Here is a 19,387-nt window from a genome sequence, read left to right on the forward strand (position 1 = left end):
TCGTAGGCCAACTGGAAGAGTAAGTGATGTGTCCCTGTCACACAAGTCCTGGAGGTGAACCAGGGTGAACCCTCTCCCTGGAGGGAGAGAAGACAGAACGGGGTTGATGAATAAGAACAGAAAGAGAGCCAGGGCGGGTGGCTTACGCCTGTAATCCTAGCTACTTGGAAGGCTGAGATTGGGAGGTTCGAGGCCAGTCTGGACAAATATTTCATGAGACCCCCATCTCCAAAATAACCAGTGCAAAATGAACTGGAGATGTGATTTAAGCAGTAGAGCACCTGCTTCGTAAGCAGGAAGTCCTGAGTTCAAACCCCAGTCCCAGCAAAAAAAAAAAAAAAAAAGAACAGAAAGAGATTTCTCCTGTGATGTGGCCCCACAGGGGGGGTCCTAGCAGGCCTCTTCCCCTGTAAATAAGCCTCTAGTCAGGCTAAGTAGCTTGTCACTCAGCTTCCTCCGGGTGGCTGTCTTTTCATTTACTCCTTGCACCTGTTTTAAAACCAAAACCAGTTCACACAAATTTAATTAGGTGGGGGGAATGCTATCTGCAACTTTAATGGTGAGGACTCAGAAAAAGACCTGTTTGTGAGGCACAGTTAAGATGCTGGAGATTACAGCCGGGTTAATTTAAGAGTGGTTCTCCAACCTGGGATTTCAGAGGCCTATCTGCTCTGAGCACAGGGTTCATTCACCCTGGGGCCTGCCCTATCTTTTGAGGCCACAGGCTGAGACAGAATAAGGATATCAAGGTGTGGGACCCAGAGCCTACTTTTGTACTGTCCCTTCATTCACCTAGAGTTCAGGGGCTGTTTGGTAACATGACAATCATTTTTTGTCCCCAAGTGGGGGGGCATCTTCTACCTGACTACCCAATGCTCCAGAGCCAGCCAGCTTCATGGGGGGAGGGGAGCTGAGAACTCCACTTCCCTCTCCAGCCCAGCAGGCTCACCCAGAGCATCCTTTGTCACCCTGTCCTCCTGCCTGGAGCAAGTTGCCATAGCAACAGGAGGTCTGTTCCAGTCCCTCAGCCATGACCTTGCTTACATCATTCCCAAGAAGGGAGCCAGCTCAGCCCTCCCCTCCTCCCCTTCCCTCTCGTCCCCTACCCCTGGCCTCCCTTCATAACCTCTTGCTGTCTTTTGCTCTAAAACCTAACTCAGGTTCTTAAACAGATGCCTGCCCGGTGGGCCTGGGTGTGTTGGAAAACTTAGCTTGAACTTGCAGTACCAGCAAGGAGTAAGGCCGAATGTACGAAGCAGGTAATTGGCCCAGCTTCCTGGGAACTGGGCAGGGATGGGGTTAACCCCACCCTGACAGACAAATGGGGCTCCCTGGAGCCAGGGTTACCCCCTCAGGGCTGCCATGACCAGCCACACAGGTTGTCCACTGCACAATTCCAGTGGGCTCTGTTTACATTGCTGATGACTGTGTACTGGGCCCCTGGAGTTGGGCAACCCTGCAGCCTCTGCAGTCCGAAGGTGTGTGTTGGAATTACCTGCTCATCAACCCAGGAGGTTGAGATGGTGCTGAGGGCACGTGAGGCTGGGATGATGGTGGAAGTCCAGCAGCCCTGGGCTGGGCTGCCTGAGAATAGAGACTCTGGATAAAACCCAGGTTCCCCAGACTGGGAGGCGAGAGGGATTTGGGCCAGGGTGAAGGTAGAAGGTACTGAGCCCCACTCCTCCCTCCCTTGCCATCCTATAGCAGCTCTGCTGTTGCTATGGTGACTTCCAACCACAAAACCTATACTCTACTGGAATGGGGGTCAGGGTCCTGTAATGCCAGATCCTAACCCTTCCTTGTCCAGATGGGGACACTGAGAATTAGAGAGACGAGGAACTTGCTCAGATTCACACAGCAAGTCAGAGCACAGCAGCACCTCATTTCTTTTCCAGGGAGCCCTTAGAGCCTGCAGAGGATGCTAGGGCAGCGGGTAGGGAAGTTACTTCCTGCAAAAACTGAGGTCTTGGCCCCTGCCTTCCCCCCTTGGGGTCCCCTGTGGATGCCCTTGGGAGTCTGCAGGAGATAGAGATGCCAGTGTCACCTGGGGTGCTGAGGTGTGTGCTGGGCCAGGGTCCTGGAGTCCAGGCCAGGCACCATGTATCTAACCAATGTTTCCTCCCATCCCCCACCAGCTCCCTGACTACTGGGCAGACACTCTCCAAAGAGTCCCTAAGCCACGGTCTCGAGCTCTCAGCCCCAAAGAAGGCTAAGGATGCCGGGTTGGATTATCCAGGTGAGAGGCTGGGGCGGAGGCTGGAGCAGTGCTGGGGTTGTTGGAAGGGGCTGTGGGAGCCACGCTCAGAACTCTGGGGAAAGTGGGTACAAATCTTGCTACAGTCACATCCCAGGGATCCCACAAGCTCTTTGCTCATGGTCACCCCAGCTGCCATCTTGGTCGGGTGTGACATAGGCATAGGCAAAATCCTTCAGGGAGGAGGCTAGGAATGGGGAGGTGCTGGGCCTTCCTCCCACCAGGCCTGTATGGTTGTCAGGTCTGGTTGCTGAGAGACAGGAGGCCCAGATGAGCAGAGACTTGACGTGCAACTTTTGGCCTGGTTAACTGGGGACAAGGACAGGCAGATGGGTGCAGGGAAGAAAATCACATGCTCTTCTGGTGACCTCCCCCTCAGATAAAGGTGCCTCAAGGAAGGCAGAGCTGTCACCCAGAAAAGTTATCGGAATGATAATAGCAATAATACAGCTTTTGTTTAATTTTATCAGCTCCACAACAATATTGTAACAACAAGAACATTCCTTATTTTAAAGAAAGAAGCAGGAGGTGCCCAGCTGAGGGTCACTGCCGTCTGTGCTGTCCTTGGGACCTAACTGTCCCTGGACTGGGTAACCTCTCAGGGGGAGCATGGCGTTGTTGGTCTTCCCAGCTGTGACATCCCAGCTGCAGGCTCCTCCCCAGAGCAGGGTCAAGAACCAGGGCAGGACACCCTGCTCCTGGATGTTTGAGGATTTGCTGGTTGGTGGCTTGCTGGACTGCTGTGGGTGGTCGTGTTTGAACTGACCGTCTGTTCTGTGGATGGCCTTCTGCTAGGGTGTGCCTGTGGGTTCCGGGCTGTGGGTGATAGTGGGTGAAGTGAGACCAGCTGGGCAAGCGGGCCCATTTCTGGGTGTCTCTAAACCACAGGGTGATGAGACCAGGACTAGGGGGCAGTGGAGGAGGGGCACCAGGCCTTTTCTGAGTTCTCTTTCATTGGGGTTCCTTTTTGTGGGGCTTTCCTGGGGCTAGGACAGGGCCAGGACTTCTCTGCTTTGTCACAAGCATTGTCTTGGGTGAGAGAGAGGAGGTAGGGCAGCAGTCGCTATACCCCTGTTCAGTGGGGAAACTGAGGCATAAAGGACCTTGGCCATGGTTCTGAGCAATTATGTTCTTCAAGCTGTTTGACTCTTTGGAGACCAAATGCCAGTCCTCTCACCAGGTAGTCTGCTGCTGCCATCAGACAAGGCTGTGTCTCGGGTGCCTAGACAGGGGTCTGGCCTGAGGGCTGGGGTGGCTTTACAGGGGTGGATGCTAGCTATCACAACCCTGCTCAGAGGTAAAGAAGAAGGAGCTGGGTCACAGAGAGGACCCCTGGTTTCTTAGAATGGTTTGAGAAAGCCAGGAGCAGAGCCAGCAAGGCTCAGGTAGCCTGCCTCGTCATCTTCCCAGGAACTGGGGCACCCCCCCACTGACCTGCTGGGTACCTAAAGCACACCCCTCAACTTGCTCCCTCACCTCAAATTCCCTATAACCCGGTACACTTGAAGAGCCATTGTGAGAATCAGAGGGCCTGGGCCCAGCAACGCCCTGGGCTCAGGGATGTCCTAGGCATATATGGTGGCACTGATGTAAGGGACTGGAAGGGAGCCAAGGTGGCAATGAAGACTGAAGCCTGGAAGTCCCAGGTGCTTAATCCTCAGTGCTGCCCTCCAGTCCCACAGTGGGGAGGAGGTGGGGTAAAGAATCCCAAGCAGGTTTGCTGCTGGAGGGACTGGAGCTGGTGCAGGGGACACAGGAGTTAATGGAAGGCCAGAGAGGGCTCTGCTCTGTGGGAACTGGGTGCCTCATGAGGATGGCGAGTAGCTGTCCTCAGGTCCTTGTGCTCCCTCTGGGGTGGTGATAAGAGGAAGGGACAGTCTGGGAAGGACCTCTTGGCACGATGACTGTCAGCAGATACCCAGAGCAGAGGTCCCCAAGGAACCCCAGGTGCTTCCCTGGGCATGGCTGAGCAGGCTCACACTCTGCAGGACCCCCATTCAGGCAGGGGAGGCTCGGGGGTGGAGCTGCCTAGAGATCCAGAGGCAACGTGGTGGGCTGGTGGAGTGGCTCAAGTGGTAGAGCACCTGCCTAGCAAACGTGAGGCCCTGAGTTCAAATCCCAGTACCACCAAAAAAAAAAAAAAAAGCAGATATAGACTGGCTGGTGCCCAAGGTTGCCAGGCCTTGGGCTCAGGTTCAAATCCTTTATCTCAAGGGCGTGGGTGGAATCACAGGTTGGGACAGGTCTCACAACTGTCCTTTGACAAAACGCTTTTGCAATATTGAGAAAAGACAACTAATGACAGACTTGTGGAGGGGCGTTGGTGGGATTAGGAGAGGGGAAAAAGCCCTTCTGACCTTGCCCCCCTCCACCGCCCCAGCAGCCTCTTCCTAAGTAAAGCAAACTTTCATTGAACAGTTGCCATGGGCTGGGCCCTGTGCTAAAGAATTTTCTGGTATTCTTTCATTTTATCTTCTCCATAGCAACAGTAAGGAATGCATATTTATCATTTCCATGTGAGAAAGAAAACAGAGCTCAAAGAAGAGAACTCATTTTGTTTGTTTGAGACTGGGTAGCGCTATGTAGTCCAGGCTGGCCTCGAACTCATGATACTCCTCCCCTGCTTCCTGAGTGCTGGGATTATAGGCAGGCACAACCATGCCCAGCAGTGCTTTTCCTTGAATCACACAGCTTACTAGAGGTAGAACTCTTAACTGGACATTCTGTCCCTTTGGGACCTAGATTTCATTGATACAGTGTGGACAGCCCTGGCCTCCTTTCTGCCTAGCTGCAGAGCTGGAAGCCCCTCTGAGATGTCAGAATTCACCCTGGAACTCTCAGAGGTTCCCTGGTCTACTTGAGTTCCCCAGAATATTTAGGGTCCCACACTCTGGTCTCAGGCTGTCCTCCCAAGGGAGCAGCCCCACCAAGCCAGGCCTCAGAGGTGCTGGAATCTGACCTTCACACAAAGGCAGTTTTGTGCTTGGCCCTGAGACATATTTCTTTCTAGCTCTGTCTAGGTTGAGCATGAATCCCAGCTGAAACCCAGGGAAAGTAGCTGCCAGGAACAAAGCTGGTGGAGGTGCTGACCAGGGCCACCTCTCTACCCCCATTCTCCCTGGTAAACTCCCACAGCCACTGGAGAGCATAGAACTGAAGACTGAGAAGGGAGGCCCTCAGCCTAGCTTGTCTCCAGCCCAGGGAGGCCCTTGGGGGCCCATGGGATTCTATGTCCTTCCCAATGTCCCAAGGGTGTAAGTGGGTTTTCTGGCTGGAGCTACAAGTTGGGGAGCCAGAAGGGAGCAGGATACTAATCCTTGTCCTCAGAGTTCACAGAATGAACTTGGGGACCAGGAAGGGCCCTGGGAAGAGGCAGGGGACCTGCTGTCACTTCAGCTGCTGTGGGGTGGGGCTAGGGAGAGTAGGAAGGGCTTACCGGAGGTCAGATAAAGTGAGTAGGTGCTTCCTCACTTGTAAAATGGGAACGGGCAGTAACCCTGGCCCTGCCAGCTGGAGTCCTTGGAGAAACCTCTTCACAGGGGTCAAGGTGCCCACCCAGTGCCTGCTGGACATTCTTCAGGTGCTGCTTGACATTGCCCACTCCCACTGTCCTCTCACAGGACCCTCCTGTGCAGGCCAGCTGTGGGGGCACATCTCTTGCTTGGCCTCTCGCCTCTCCAGCAGGTGGACACCCCAAGGTCTCCTGTGCTGTGCATCTCCTGATCACATGGACAGGTGTGGTCTGGATAGATGGAATCTTGGGGTCTGGCTACAAGAGCTAGGACAGTGACCAGCAGCGGCTCTTAGAGGTCACATTGTCCACACTCATTGTAATTCAGATGGGGAAACTGAGGCCCAGGGCTATCTTGGCCCAAACCCAGACCTTTTGGTCCTCTGGCAAGAAGGCTAGAGTGGGCTGGCAGCTGCAGGGGGCCTCTCCTCCCAGGCAGAGGAACAAAATCACCATCCCTGGTCATGGTGTTCTGGACTTCTCTGCCAAGGTCCTGGCCTTGGCCTTATCTCTTTTCATACCCTGAGGCCAAAGCCCTCTTCTGCCTTTTTAATTCTTTGACATTAAACCCAGGGCCTCACACGTGCTAGGCAAGTGCTCTACCACTTGAACCACTTCCCTGACCCACCTCTTCCTCTTCTGTATCCCCAAGAGTACCCCACATGGGACTGACCAGGCACCAGAGGCTCTCAGTGCAGGGACAGGGGTCCTAGGGCTGAATCCAAACTAGCCATGGTGGGAGGAGCTCTGGTCTTTCTCTTGGAGAGAGATCTGTCCCAGACTCAAAAGTTCCAGTGTATTCCCCCATCCACACAACACGCTTCTCTCCTAGGGCTGCCATTCCCACAGACTACAGGAAACACTCCCAGCCCCAACCCCAACCCCACCCCACTGCAGTGGTGCTTTTCTTCTTCCCAGCAAATTTACTGACTTCCTATGCTGTTCAGACACTTTAATTCCAGAACCCCAGCGAACAGAGCTCCCAGTCTGCCCAGTCACCCCCAACACAATGGGAGGATTGATAAGCCCTGGGCCAGGGTCAGGCCAAGATGAGTGGTAACCTGAGAGGGAGTAGGAGGAAGAGGGGGTTGGCAGAAAGTGGGAGCTGGGCTGGGGAGAGCCCACCCCTGAGCTCAGCCGCCTGGCTCTTGGCAAGTCAGGAACTGGGATCTGGACTGGGGATGTTGGCAAAGGTTGGCACAGGTTGGCACAGGTTGCCAGTCAGCTGGGCTTCCGGCTGCACTGCTGATTTGATTGTGGGTTCCCTTTGGAGTCAACTCTGGGTGATGGAGACCTCTGCTGGTCCTGGCTATGGTCTTGGCTGTTGTTGTAGTGCTGATCTTAGTTCAGACATGGCTGTTCAACTTTGAGCGGGGTATGGAGACTGCTTTAAGGCCTGGCAGCCAAGCCTGCTTTCCTTAGTCTCTGTACCCTAATAGACAGGTAGGCTGAGAGGTGCCCGTGACACACCTGGGCTGGCTCCTGATACTTCTCTCCTGCTTGGTTCTGAGCAGCCCACCATAGCCCATGGGCCCCTAAGCTGCACCCCAGCCCCTGGACACAGGCAGATACCAGCACAAACTAATATGGAGTCCCAACCCTGCTCCTGCTTCTGACTTGCTGTGACTTTATTCATCCACACCTTTCCTGAAAAAATCTTTCTCTCTCTTTCTCTCTCCCATCTCTCCTCTCTTTCTCCGTCTCTCCTCTCTTTTTGTCTATCCTCTCTCTCCCCCTTTTTTTCTTCTTCTTCTCCTTCTCCTCTCCCCCTCCTCCTTCTCCTCCTCCCCCCTTCTTCTCTGCCCCCTTCCCTCCCTTCTCTTTCTCGCATAAATACTCTCTGTCCCCCTTCTCAAGGATGAGCCATTGGGCTGAGATCTCAGCCTTATTCCCCATGGGGGCAAGAGACACCACGCTTCATTTTATGTATTCTTTTTCGGCAAACACCTATTGCAAGTCCAACACTTGCACCAGAATCTCAGAATCTAACTTAGAAAGGATAGAGAGCTGGTGGAGTGACTCAAATGGTAGAGTGCCTCTCTAGCAAGTGTGAGACCCTGAGTTCAAACCCCAGTACCACCAAAAAACAAAACAACAACCAAAAACAAAACAAAACAAAAAAAACAGTATAAAAAGGTTGGAGAGTGCTGTCTTGGGCACTGCAATGTGTGGAAATTTCAACAAAGCATTGTTGATACAGGTTCTTTCACTTTTGTCTACACATTTTATCGACACATTTTATGCACACTTTTATTTGCTCCTTTTTTCACTTGGTGCTATACTGTGAACATTCACTCATGTCATTAAGTATTCTTTTAATGTCTTATTATAATGGCTGCATGGGAGTCCCTGATACAGCCCTACCACAACGAATTTCACCAGTCCCCCATGGCACACTGGGGCTGTGAACACAGCTGTGAACAGCCCCTCCACATTCTTGCTGTGTTTGGCTCTGATTGCTTACCTTGTGTAACCTCTCAAAAGCACCCTGGCTGGCTCCAAGGACACTCTTTCCATGCCTTTGGAGATGCATTATTTCTTGCACCATCCCCTTCCCATCTGCTTGCCTGACTGTGTCTTTGCTTTCAGGAGCAATCCCAGGGAGGTAGGGAGGTTGGCAGGTGGGTTCAGATGGGAGACAGGAGTTATCGTGAAGGTAGGGAAGAAAAGAGACTTAGAAAGAAGGCATCATGGACTGGGAAGAAGCGGACCTGCTTGGGTCCATGGACCCAGCTCAGCTCTCTTCCCGGCTGCTGTCACCTTGCTTCTCTCCACCCCTCTCTACTCTGACTCTCTCCCGGCTTCTACACCTCATTATGTCAGCTTGATCTCTGCAAGTCACATCCAGACTCTGCAAAGGAAAGGCTCAGTCTCCCCTCCATGGAGCCTCCGTGGAACATTCCTGCTGGACTGGGTCCCTGGCAGCAACCTCACAGGCCTGTGGCCAGGGCTTGAAGCTCTGGTCACATACATGTGGTCAGGGTGGCAGGACCACTGTCCAAGGTTCAGGCAGGCACTCTACACTTGCGCCACCCTGCCAGCCCCATGTGATTGATTGCTCTGCCCTGCAACTGGCACACCTCGCTGACAGCTAAAAGCTGAGTCCAGGTCTGCTAACTCAATATGCCGAGTTCCGCTTCTCCCACAGAGATGGAGGTGGGAAGAGGCAGAGGCTCACGGGGGTAATCCATGGACACGAGGGGGTGAGGACGAGGTACCCCAGGGTAGAAGAATCATCTTTCTTCCCTGTGTGTGTGTGTGTGTGTGTGTTGCTGGGGATTGAACCCAGGACCTCACATCTACTAGGCCAATGGTCTACCACCAATCCAGCCTCCTATCTTCCCTTCTTTTGACTATCAAGTCAAAAGCTGGTACCAGAGGCTGAGAAGACTCTGTAGACTTCAACCATAGAGAAATGGAATAAGAAGTGGGGGTTCATCCTGGCATGTCCTGCTTTGTGGGCCCATCTCTCTCTCTCTGCACTTGGGCAGCCACATAGCCTGTCTTGTCATCAGGCCATTGTCAGGGGCAAGGGTGGTAAGGTGAAGAAAGATGAGCCTGGGTCCCACTGACACATAGTCACTCAATCCAGCTCTCCTGTGATAGGGATGGAAAGGAGACCAAGTTGTTCTTCCCTGGTACCCACTGGCCTCTGCTCTGAGCCAGGCTGCTGCTGGTAGTCAGGACCCAGAGACGAGGTCACCAACCTCTGAGACCAAACCCACCCATGACTCAGCCCTTGGTCATCTTCAGTGAGGAGGTGGCTTGGAGGCCTTGCAGTGCTGTAGAGTGTGTCTGTGTGAGGGTACCACAAAAAAAAAAGACATCAAGACTGAGTGTGGCTGTGTGATGACAGAAAGGGCATTCCAGCCAGCGTCACAGTGCATGGTAAGGCACTGAGGAAGGAAGGAGCTACCTGGGTGTAGCCGGGTTAGCTACGAGGAAGGGGGTGTTAAGTCTAGCAAAGCTAGGTGAACCCCTTTGGAGCAAGCCATGGTGTGGATCTCACCCTGTGGCCACTGAGAGCCAAGGGAAGCTTTTTGTTGTCAATTTATTTTGAGACAGGATCTCAAACAGCCCAGGCTGGCCTGGAACTCGTGATCTTCCTGCCTCAGCCTCTTGAAGGCCTTTGAACAGTTGGATCCGGGTTTCAAAAGGTTGTTTGTGGAATCTGAGGAACGTGAAAAAGGCCAGTGGTTGGAGGCCTTGGCTGCCCAAAGTCACCCAGCTGGGCCCCATGCAGGACATGGGCAGGATGTATGATGGTCCCCGCCCCAAGGAGATGTGGGAGTCGGGGTACCTCAGGGCCATCCACGAGCCACAGTGTATGAAGACAGCAGGGCGGATGTGGCTCTGGGGCACACTTCTGTCAGTCACACAGCCCTGCCAGCACTTAGCCTGTCTTAGTTAGGAGGTGACAGACGGACTGTCGTGGGTATACAAGGTAGCACACAGACCATCTGGCACATGCAGGGGCTAGGTAGAAGGAGCCGTGTCCATAGAAACGCCTTCATGGGAAGGATGCTCGGCCTCGGCGAGGGGAGGGGCAGGCCCCTCCACCAGCTCTCTTCTGGCTGGTCTAGGGGCTCAGACAGGTCCTTCAGCTCAGCTGAAGGCCAGGCCAGGGAGCCTGGCAGAGTCCTCCAGGGACCAGAGCTCTGGTTTCCATTATGACATAGCAGGGCTAAGAGGAGGCTGAGGTTGAAGACCAACACCAACTCCTTCTCTTTCTTCTCATTCCTTCTTTCCTCCTTCCAAGACAAAGGTGAAGTGATTCCATGCTAAAACACAGGCACCAGGAGCTAAATCAGGGCCATATGGTTAATGAAAGGGGTGAGATTAAATGACGACCTCTGCCTTGAAATATCCATTTAAACTTTTTCATGGGTGGTCCCGGGGCTTGAACTCAGGGCCTTGAGCTTGCTAGGCAGGTGCTCTGTCACTTGAGCTGTCAACATTTTAAATATGACTGGAGCAATAGGTCAACATAGGAGCCCAAACTTGGCATGCACAAGGCCCTGTGTTCAATTCCCAGTACCAAGAGCAATTTTTAAAATACTTATCTCTTCTGATCCAGTAATCCTACTTCTAGAAATCCAGCTTCTGAAAAGCCTAGAACAAGGGCTGAAAGCTGGGAACGGTCACATATGTCACCAAAGATGGACCATTTGGCTAGTGGCTGTGTTTGATTTGTTCCACATAATTTTTCTTTTTTTGGTTGTACAGGGATTTGAACACAGGGCCTCACACGTGCTAAGCAGGCACTCAACCACTTGAGCCACTCCACCAGCACTTTTTGTGTTGGGTATTTTCAAGATTGGGTCTTGCAAACTATTTGTCCTGACTGGCTTCAAATCACAGTCCTTCTGACCTCTGCCTCTTGAGTAGCTGGGATTACAGACATGAGCCACTGGTGCCCAGCAACACATAATTTTTTAAATATCTAAATATTCAAATAAAAACTATTAATTTTTTTGGTGGTACTGGACTTAGGGCTTTGTGATTGCTAGGCAAGCACTCTATTACTTGAACCACTGCCCCAGTCCTTTTTGCTTTAATTATTTTGGGGTAGGGTCGTGCTTTCTGCCCAGGACAGCCTGGACAGCAGTCCTCCTGTTTGTGCTTCCCTCAAGGCCGAGATGACAGATATGTCCTACCATGCCCATCTAATTACTGAGATGGGCTCTAAGTCTCTTAACTTTTTGTCTGGCTGGCCTCGAACCATGATCCTCTCAGACTCTGCCTCACAATTAGGTGGGATTACAAACATGAGCCATCGTGGCACCTGGCTATTTTTTAAAATGTAAGCAGATCTTCTGGTAACTCTTGGTTCTCTGCTCCTACTGGCCATCAAGTCGTACAGCTGAGAAACAGGGTCTCTCACCTCCCCCGATCCCTGCCCCCTCCCTGAGCTGAGTTGGTAAAATTATCATCCTTCCCATACTGTAGCTTTTGAGGCTTGGCTCAAGTGGTAGAGCACTTGTCTAGCAAGTGGGAGGCCCTGAGTTCAAAACCCAGTACCTCCCCAATTTTTTTTTCTTTTTATATTGACAAATAAAAATCGTAACTATCTATGGTAGAAGAAATGTTTTGAAACTTGCGTACATTGGGGGATGGCTAAACTGAGATGACATACACACTGCTTCGTAGACTAATTTTTTATGATGAGAACACAGAATCTGCTCCTAGTCATTTTCAAGAATATAAAATGTCCCTGACACGGGTGGCTCATGCCTCTAGCTACTCAGGAGGTGGAGATCAGGAGGTTCTAGGTTTGAAGCCAGCCACGGACCAACAGTTCTCGAGATGACATGTTATAAAAAGGACTGGTGGAGTAGCTCAAGTGGTGGAGTGCCTGCTTGGCAAGCCTGGGCCCCTGAGTTCAAATCCCAGTGCTGAAAAAAAAAGATGTTATTAACTATGGTCATCAATTGAACAATGGATCTCTCCAACTCTGTAGCTTTTCTTACACTAGAGATACATGACACTGTTCGAGGATTCCATCAAAGACAAACAAAAGATGCAAGCCAGGGGCCAGGTGTCTCAAGGAAGATGAGAGGGGCCTTGTTTTTTGGTGGAAATGAAGACTGCCCTCTGGGTTTCACTTGCAAATTCATTCCTTTCTTACTTATTACTCATTACTTATCAAGATGCCGATACATCAGTATCAAATGATTAATGCGCTAATAATAGACCCCCCACCCTTTTATTTTGCAGGGCTGGGGTGCAGCTCTGAGGCAGAATGCCTAGCATACTCAGCACCCTACTCCCAGCACTACGAGCTAGCAAGAAACAAACACCAGCAACAGTAACCAAATAAAACCTAACTCCTGTCTGGATGTTTGTATGAGGAGGGTCTGTCACTTTACACCATAGAATTCCAAAATGTTCATATTTCTTTGTTTGTAATTTCTTTATTCGTTCTTTTTTATTGGGATATATTTGTTGTATGACAATTCCAAATAGACTTAGATTGCACACTGGTTAGATCTTCCCCACCGGCTCTCCCCCTCCACCCCCTCCCTTCCCCACTTGGAGCAATTGCCAGAGGTTTCGTTGTTCTATTTTGTATAAGTATATGGAGTCCATCAACCATATTCCCTCACCTTAATCTCCTTTCATCCTTCCCAATCCCACAAGTACCCCCGCACACACTGTACCTATTTTACAGTCCTGGTTTTCACTATTAATATTTGAGTTGATGTTCAAAGGGGTTTTTCAATGTCTGCCTGCTCTGAGTCTACTTTACTTTGGTCCATTCAACCCCTTCCATTGCTCTCCCTTACCATATTGTCATTCTTAAAAGAGAGGTTATAGGAGTGGCTCCAGTGGTAGAGCGTCTGCCTCTCAAGCATGAGGCCCCGAGTTCAAACCCCAGTCCCCCTCTCTCCCGCCCAAAATAAGTTGTGAATGTTCTGAGTTAAAAACCCCTGGCTTCAGAATCTTTACAATGAATCACTAGATAGAATCTTACCTCTGCTTGGCTTGACAACCTTGGGGAACAGGTGAGCACAGTGCAGCATGAGCCTCTAGAAGTGATCTCGGGAGGATGCCAGCCATTGTGGTCCATGTAACAATAGGGAGAGGAGAGAACTAACCACAGGACAGCACCTGGATGCCAGGTCCTGTGCGTGCCGTCCCCAGAGCCCTGTTATCAATGGAGGGGATCAACACGATCAACGCTCTCCCTCCCTTCTTTTTAAAGAAGCTTTATTGAGGGGTAACTTATATGCCATCTAATTTCTACTTTTTTTTTTTTTTTTTTGCTGTACTGGGGTTTGAACTCAGATCTACACCTTAAGCCACTCCACCAGCTCTTTTTCGTGATGGGCATTTTCAAGATAGGATCTTGTGAACTATTTGCCCGGGTTGCCTTCGAACTGTGATCCTCCTCATCTCTGCCTCCTGAGTAGCTAGGATTATAGGCGTGAGCTACCAGTACCTGATCTAATTTCCACATTTTAAAACATGCAACTCAAAGATTTTTAAGCATATTTACAGAATTGCCTAATCATCACCATAATCAAATTTTAGAATGTGTTCATCACCCAGGGAAAAGGCACTTGGAATTGTTTTGTGGTCATTCCCATTCCCCACCAGGGAACCAGTCTTTTCTGGATACTTTGTATAAGGGAATCATTTGATACACTTGGTCATTTGTGTTTGGCTTCTGTCACTGTCTCCTTGTTTTGAGCTGTATCCACGCTATCCACAGTGCGGTACTTTGTTTCTTTTTACAGCGAATTTTATTCCATTGTGGATAAAGGACTTTCTGGTTTTCATTCAACAGTCTATGGACATTTGGTTTGTTTCCACTCTCGGACTACTCTATATAAGGCTGCTGTAAACATCTGCATATAAGTCCCAGAGGACAGGTGTTTTCGTTTCTCTTGGGCGGGTCCTGGCTGTGGCATTGCTGGGTGGAATGGTAGGCTTACCTTTAACTGCTAAGTTGTTCTCCAATGAGGTGAAACCACTGATCGTTCCCACTGTGAGGGTCCAACTTGACATCCTTGCCGACTCCTTGCACTTTCAGATGGTTGACGTGCCGCCAAGAGGACAATGGCTTGCAAGGCACACCCAGCGAGTGGTGGAGTCGAGGTTTGGAACCCAGTTTTCCTTGGCTCCACCTTGCTTGTCTTTCTGTCCTCCTGGAGACTCTGATCATGAAGCCTGCCAGGCTGGGGCTGTAAGATGAGGGAAAGGCTTAGAGAAGTCTGTGGGGAACTTGGGGGTGCACCTTGGGTGCCACACCCCTGGCTCACAGCTCTACCCAAGGGCATTTGGTTCCAGCACTGGCTGGCACAGGGACTTCTGTCCCTGAAAGGGTGAAAGGATGGAGGGCAGCATGGACCCAGTTCCTGCCAACAGGGGTCAGCAGATGAGGGACCTTCTCTCTGTCACCCTGCTCCATCCACCCTGCATTTCCCACAGGCTGCTGTGTCCTTGTCTCATGCATTCCCTTCTCCAGATTGGGGGACATGTAGTCCCCTCCCCCCACTCTTGGCTGTCCCCAGGAAGAGGAATCTTATCTCCTGTCCTAGGAACTTCATCTCAGAATGTCAACCTCAGAGTGTCAAAGAGGCTGGTGGCTCACACCTGTAATCCTAGCTACTTGGGAGTAGAGATCAGGAGGATCACAGTTCAAAGCCAGCCCCTGCAAAGAGTTCAAGAGATCCTATCTCAAAAAAAAAATAATAATAATCATAAAAAAAGAGCTGGAGGATTGACTAAAGTGGTTCAAACCCCAGTATTGACAAAATAAAAAAGAGAGAGAGAGAGACTGTCAAGAGGAGGGGCAAGAGCATCCAGTCCACGTGTCTAAATCAGTGTGTCAGGCGCCCTGTTGTGTCCCCTCCAAGATGGACAACAGGTCTGGCCAGCAGGTGGCAGTGCAGCCCAGCTGTCCAGAACACCCCACCTTTCTCTCCCAACCCCCCCCCCACAGAGTCATCTTAGAATCCATTACTCCTCTTGCCTCAGGGAAAGGAGGCCCATCAGGATCCCATCCAAACATCCTTTTCAAACAAATGGAAAAACTAGGAAACAGGAAAAAGGAAAGTGTGCATTTATTGAGCACCAAGTCTATACACACCATTTCTTTCAATCCTCACATCCACCCTGAGGACAAATCCGCACATTCCCAGTAAAGAAACAAATTCAGGGGTGTCAGTGCTTACCCGAAATCTCACCACCTAAGTGATCAGTCTCTGTCCCCACGCACCGCACACAGGGTACGCCTCCTGACCCTCAAAGGCTGCTTCCTGGTGCTCAGACGGTGTCCAAAGTGTGGGCATCAGGCACTCCTGAGTACAAGTCCTGACTCGGCCACTTCTTTGACTCATGACCCTGGGAAAGGATTGAGTCTGTCTGAGGTGCTCAGGCACTGAGAGAGCAGGGGAGAGAGAGTGAGCAGGCGCTGCTGTTGGTTCTGGCAGTGGAGTTTTTGTGGCTGGAGATCCGGGCCTGCTGGTTTTCAGTCCCCTCCAGATCCTTAGGGCGCTCTCTCCCGTTGATTCTTGGTCTTCTGTCCCAACTGGATCTGTCCCCATCCATTCCCAGAAGGCAGGGGATCCCTGAGACCTGGCAATTCTACTCTTTTTTTCCCTACCAGTACTGGGGTTTGAACTCAGGACCTTGAGGTTGCTAGGCAGGCGCTCTACCTCTCCAGTCATGCTACAGCTCTTTTGGCTTTAATTATTTTTCAAATGGTCTTGTGTTTTTGCTCAGGCCAGCCTGGACCACTGATCCTCCCATTTACGCCTCCTGTGTAGTTGAGATGACAAGCGAGCACCACCACATCCAGCTTTATTGGTTGAGATGGGGGTCTTGCTAACTTTTTGCCTGGGCTGGCTTCAAACCTTGAGTAGCTGGGATTACAGGCGTGAGCCACCACACCTGTGAATCTTACTCTTCTGAGGCAATGAAAGCTCCACTCCCAAACAGCCCAACCTGGGGAGACAAATTCCTGCTGGGATAAAAGCAGGGAAAGGTCTGGAAGCCTCTGCATCTTCCAGGGCTTTCAGCTCTCCTCCAGCTATTTCCTCTCCTCTTTCTTGTTGCATCCCTAAGCACTGATCATCCTTCAAGGCCGAGCCAGATCTCTTCCTCCAGGCAGCCTCCCAGCCTGCCCCAGCCCTGGCTTGCCTGCCCGATGCCCAAGGTGTTGTCAGCAGCAGCAGGGGTGGAGGTTCTGCCAGGCGGGGATGGGTCTCCTTGGGAGAACCCAGGAGGTCATGACCAAGCTGTGGTCTCCCCCTGCAGAGGAGGCCCTATGGACAACCCAGGCCGATGGACGGGTCCGCCTGCGCATGGACCCCAGCTGCCCACAGCTTCCCTACACTGTGCATCGGATGTTCTATGAGGCCCTGGATAAGTACGGAGACCTCGGTGCTCTAGGCTTCAAGCGCCAGGATAAGTGGGAGCACATCTCCTATTGCCAGTACTACCAGATTGCCCGCAGGGCCGCCAAGGGGTTCCTGAAGGTGAGGGTCCTCAAGGCACCCTTTCCTCTCCCCAGACCTGCGTCCAGCTTGGGCCCTCGAAGGCCACCTCCCCATGGAAGTCCCACACCCATCTCCCATTTATTGAGCTAATACTACGTGCTGGACCCTGCGCAAAGGAGTTTATGTCTCCTGAACTCTACCACGCGCCAGGCACTTGAACTTTTCAGCTGTTATCCAGAGAGATGGCTGGGAAGCCTAGTGTGCGGGACTGGGGGCTGGGGTCCCTGTGAAGGCCCTGGAAGAGGGAGACAAGGGCTGTAGAGTGGTCAGTCCTCTGGCTGACCCAGCCCTGAGACTGACCTGCGGGGTCCCCTCGGTGGTCTGCATGGTGGCTGGCAAGGGAGGGAGAAGCCTGCCTGCCTGGCTGAGTAGTTGTCTGCCTGTTGTCTGCAGCTCGGTCTGGAGCGAGCACACAGCGTGGCCATCCTGGGCTTCAACTCCCCCGAATGGTTCTTCTCGGCAGTGGGCACAGTGTTTGCAGGGTGAGTAACCAGGGAGGGGTGGGTTTCAAGCCACAGGAGCTCTTTGGGGCTGGGACCTATGAGGATGAGGGAGGGGGAGGGGTCGCCTCGTCTGCACCTGCCCAGGTATGAACACCTCTGGGTCTCCTACAGTGGCATTGTCACCGGCATCTACACGACAAGCTCCCCTGAGGCCTGCCAGTACATTGCCCATGACTGCCGCGCCAACGTCATCGTGGTTGACACGCAGAAGCAGCTGGAAAAGATCCTGAAGGTATGGAGGACACAGGGTCAGCCTAGAAAGGACATTTCCCACCTCCCCAAGAGTCCCCCTCACCCTTCACAGCACCCCGCCCCCCCACACACACACACATTGAGCAAGGCAGGGCAACAGTTACCTACCCATTCTACAGATCAGGAAATCAATCCCAGAAAACTGAAGGGACCAGGGCATCCAAGAAAGAGGTGATAGGACTGCCTCCCATGGCTTTCCCTTCAGAATAGAGTCTCCCCTAAAGAGAGCAAGAACTGTGGGTCTCTGGTGGAAAGGCTGCATGGATGGCTTGGGGCTCTGATGTCTTTAGCATTCAACTCCAAGTGGGGAATGGGGTGAGGCTGTCATGGGGGTGGAGCCAAGTCAGAGCATGTGCCACGGAGTCTCCCAAAGACAGTGCTGTGGCAGGAGTTTAAAAGTACTTCTTGAGGGCTGGTGGAGTGTCTCGAGCAAATGGGAGGCCCTGAGTTCAAACCCCAGCACCACCAAACACAAAAACAAAACAAAACAAAACAAAAAAACCCACAAGTACCTCTTGAGCCCGATGGGTTCTTCCTGGGACTCCCATGATCCCTCCTGATCCCACCTAAGACCTGCCCCTGACTAATTTTGTCCCTACCTATATCACATTGGATTGTGGCAGCCGGGTGACACCTCTGTGCCTTAGCTGTACCCAGTAGTCTATGAGGCCTTCCAGACCTCCCTGCTTCCCTGAGGGGGCCTCTCAGATGGGCTTGTTGGATTGGCTTGGATCTGGAGATGTCCCGTGGGCCTTTGTTTCCCATTTGAACCCAAAGGTCAAATGGTCAGCCTTCCAGGATCATGGAATCTGGGTCTCCAGAGAGGCCAGAAATCCTCCCCTGGGCAGGCTGAGACTGTGGCTCTGACCTCAGTGCAGGATCTCCTAGAAGGCCTCCCCAAACAGTGTGAGGTTTAGAACAGCTTCCTCCAGTGAGGCTGTGAGCAGTTGGTGACAAAATGAGATCGTGCTCTGGGAAGACTTCAGAGTCCAGGCCTGCTCCCAAACACCCTAACATGACAACCTAGTCAGAGCACACCTGCTCCTCCCTGGGAGGGACTAGGAGGCAATCTGTAGCTTGGGACCAGATCCTTACAGGCCCTGGAGCCCAGAAGTCTGAAAGAAGGAAACTGAGGGAGGCCCCGGACCTACCAGAGTCTGGGCAGGGACAGGGATCAGCAACGTCAGTCTATTCCTCAAAAGCAGGGCTGTCTTCCTCATCGCACAGGACTTTGAGTTTGCCTTAAGGCTCTTCTGTCTCCATCTTGAAATTCTCAAGAAGGCTGGAATAAGGGGCCCAACATTTGCAATCTTGTACCCATCTGGACCAGTTTTGGAGCTCTCCGAGGGTTTGCTCTGAGCGCACCCTCTTTTCTGCCATTTTAGGATGTCCTAGATACTTAGGACCTACTCTCATTTCACTCGGAAAAGTTATGAATGGTTCACTTTGCCAACGGGAGACTACCCTTGCCTCTGTATGGGACCCCTTTCTGTCTCCTCTACTTTTAAGCCCTGGTGCTTTCAGGATCTTGCATTCTTGAACGTCTCCATTCTGACTGGCCTGGATACATGCTTAAGATTGGGAGAAGACAGATGAGTGTGGATTGTGTGCTGCAAATGAATCTCTCTGGGTTGAGCTGTCTCAGCCCTCCTTCTCCCTCCCCCCAGGCTCTTGGTGGTGGTCAGCAAGGAAGCCCGTTACTACACTAAGACTTATTGTGGCCCAGATGTCCTCATGTTTGGAAGCTTCAGAGATCCTGGTGGCCTTGGAGGCATATGGGTCATTGGGCCCCTTCTTAGCCCAGCTGGTCACAGCCCAGTCCTGAGCTGAGCCAGGTTCCCAGGCCACCCACCTTCGGCCT

General features: G+C 51.9%; 1 protein-coding gene across 6 annotated transcripts in view; it reads left to right on the top strand.

Moving 5' to 3' along the window:
- Positions 1-19,387, top strand: part of Acsbg1 (acyl-CoA synthetase bubblegum family member 1) — a 50,642-nt gene that overhangs the window by 14,193 nt on the left and 17,062 nt on the right. For 3 of the 6 annotated variants that reach the window (XM_074061880.1, XM_074061878.1, XM_074061884.1), the window contains 4 exons: positions 2,136-2,236; positions 16,530-16,750; positions 17,165-17,253; positions 17,386-17,506. In XM_074061880.1, the coding sequence (XP_073917981.1) occupies positions 2,136-2,236; positions 16,530-16,750; positions 17,165-17,253; positions 17,386-17,506 (532 nt within the window). Of the gene's footprint in view, positions 1-1,160; positions 1,260-2,135; positions 2,237-16,529; positions 16,751-17,164; positions 17,254-17,385; positions 17,507-19,387 lie in introns of all 6 variants that reach the window. The other 3 variants (XM_074061879.1, XM_074061881.1, XM_074061883.1) reach the window with 2 other exon arrangements.

The sequence above is a fragment of the Castor canadensis genome, chromosome 19, assembly GCF_047511655.1.
Source record: "Castor canadensis chromosome 19, mCasCan1.hap1v2, whole genome shotgun sequence".
In the NCBI taxonomy this organism is placed as follows: domain Eukaryota; kingdom Metazoa; phylum Chordata; class Mammalia; order Rodentia; family Castoridae; genus Castor; species Castor canadensis.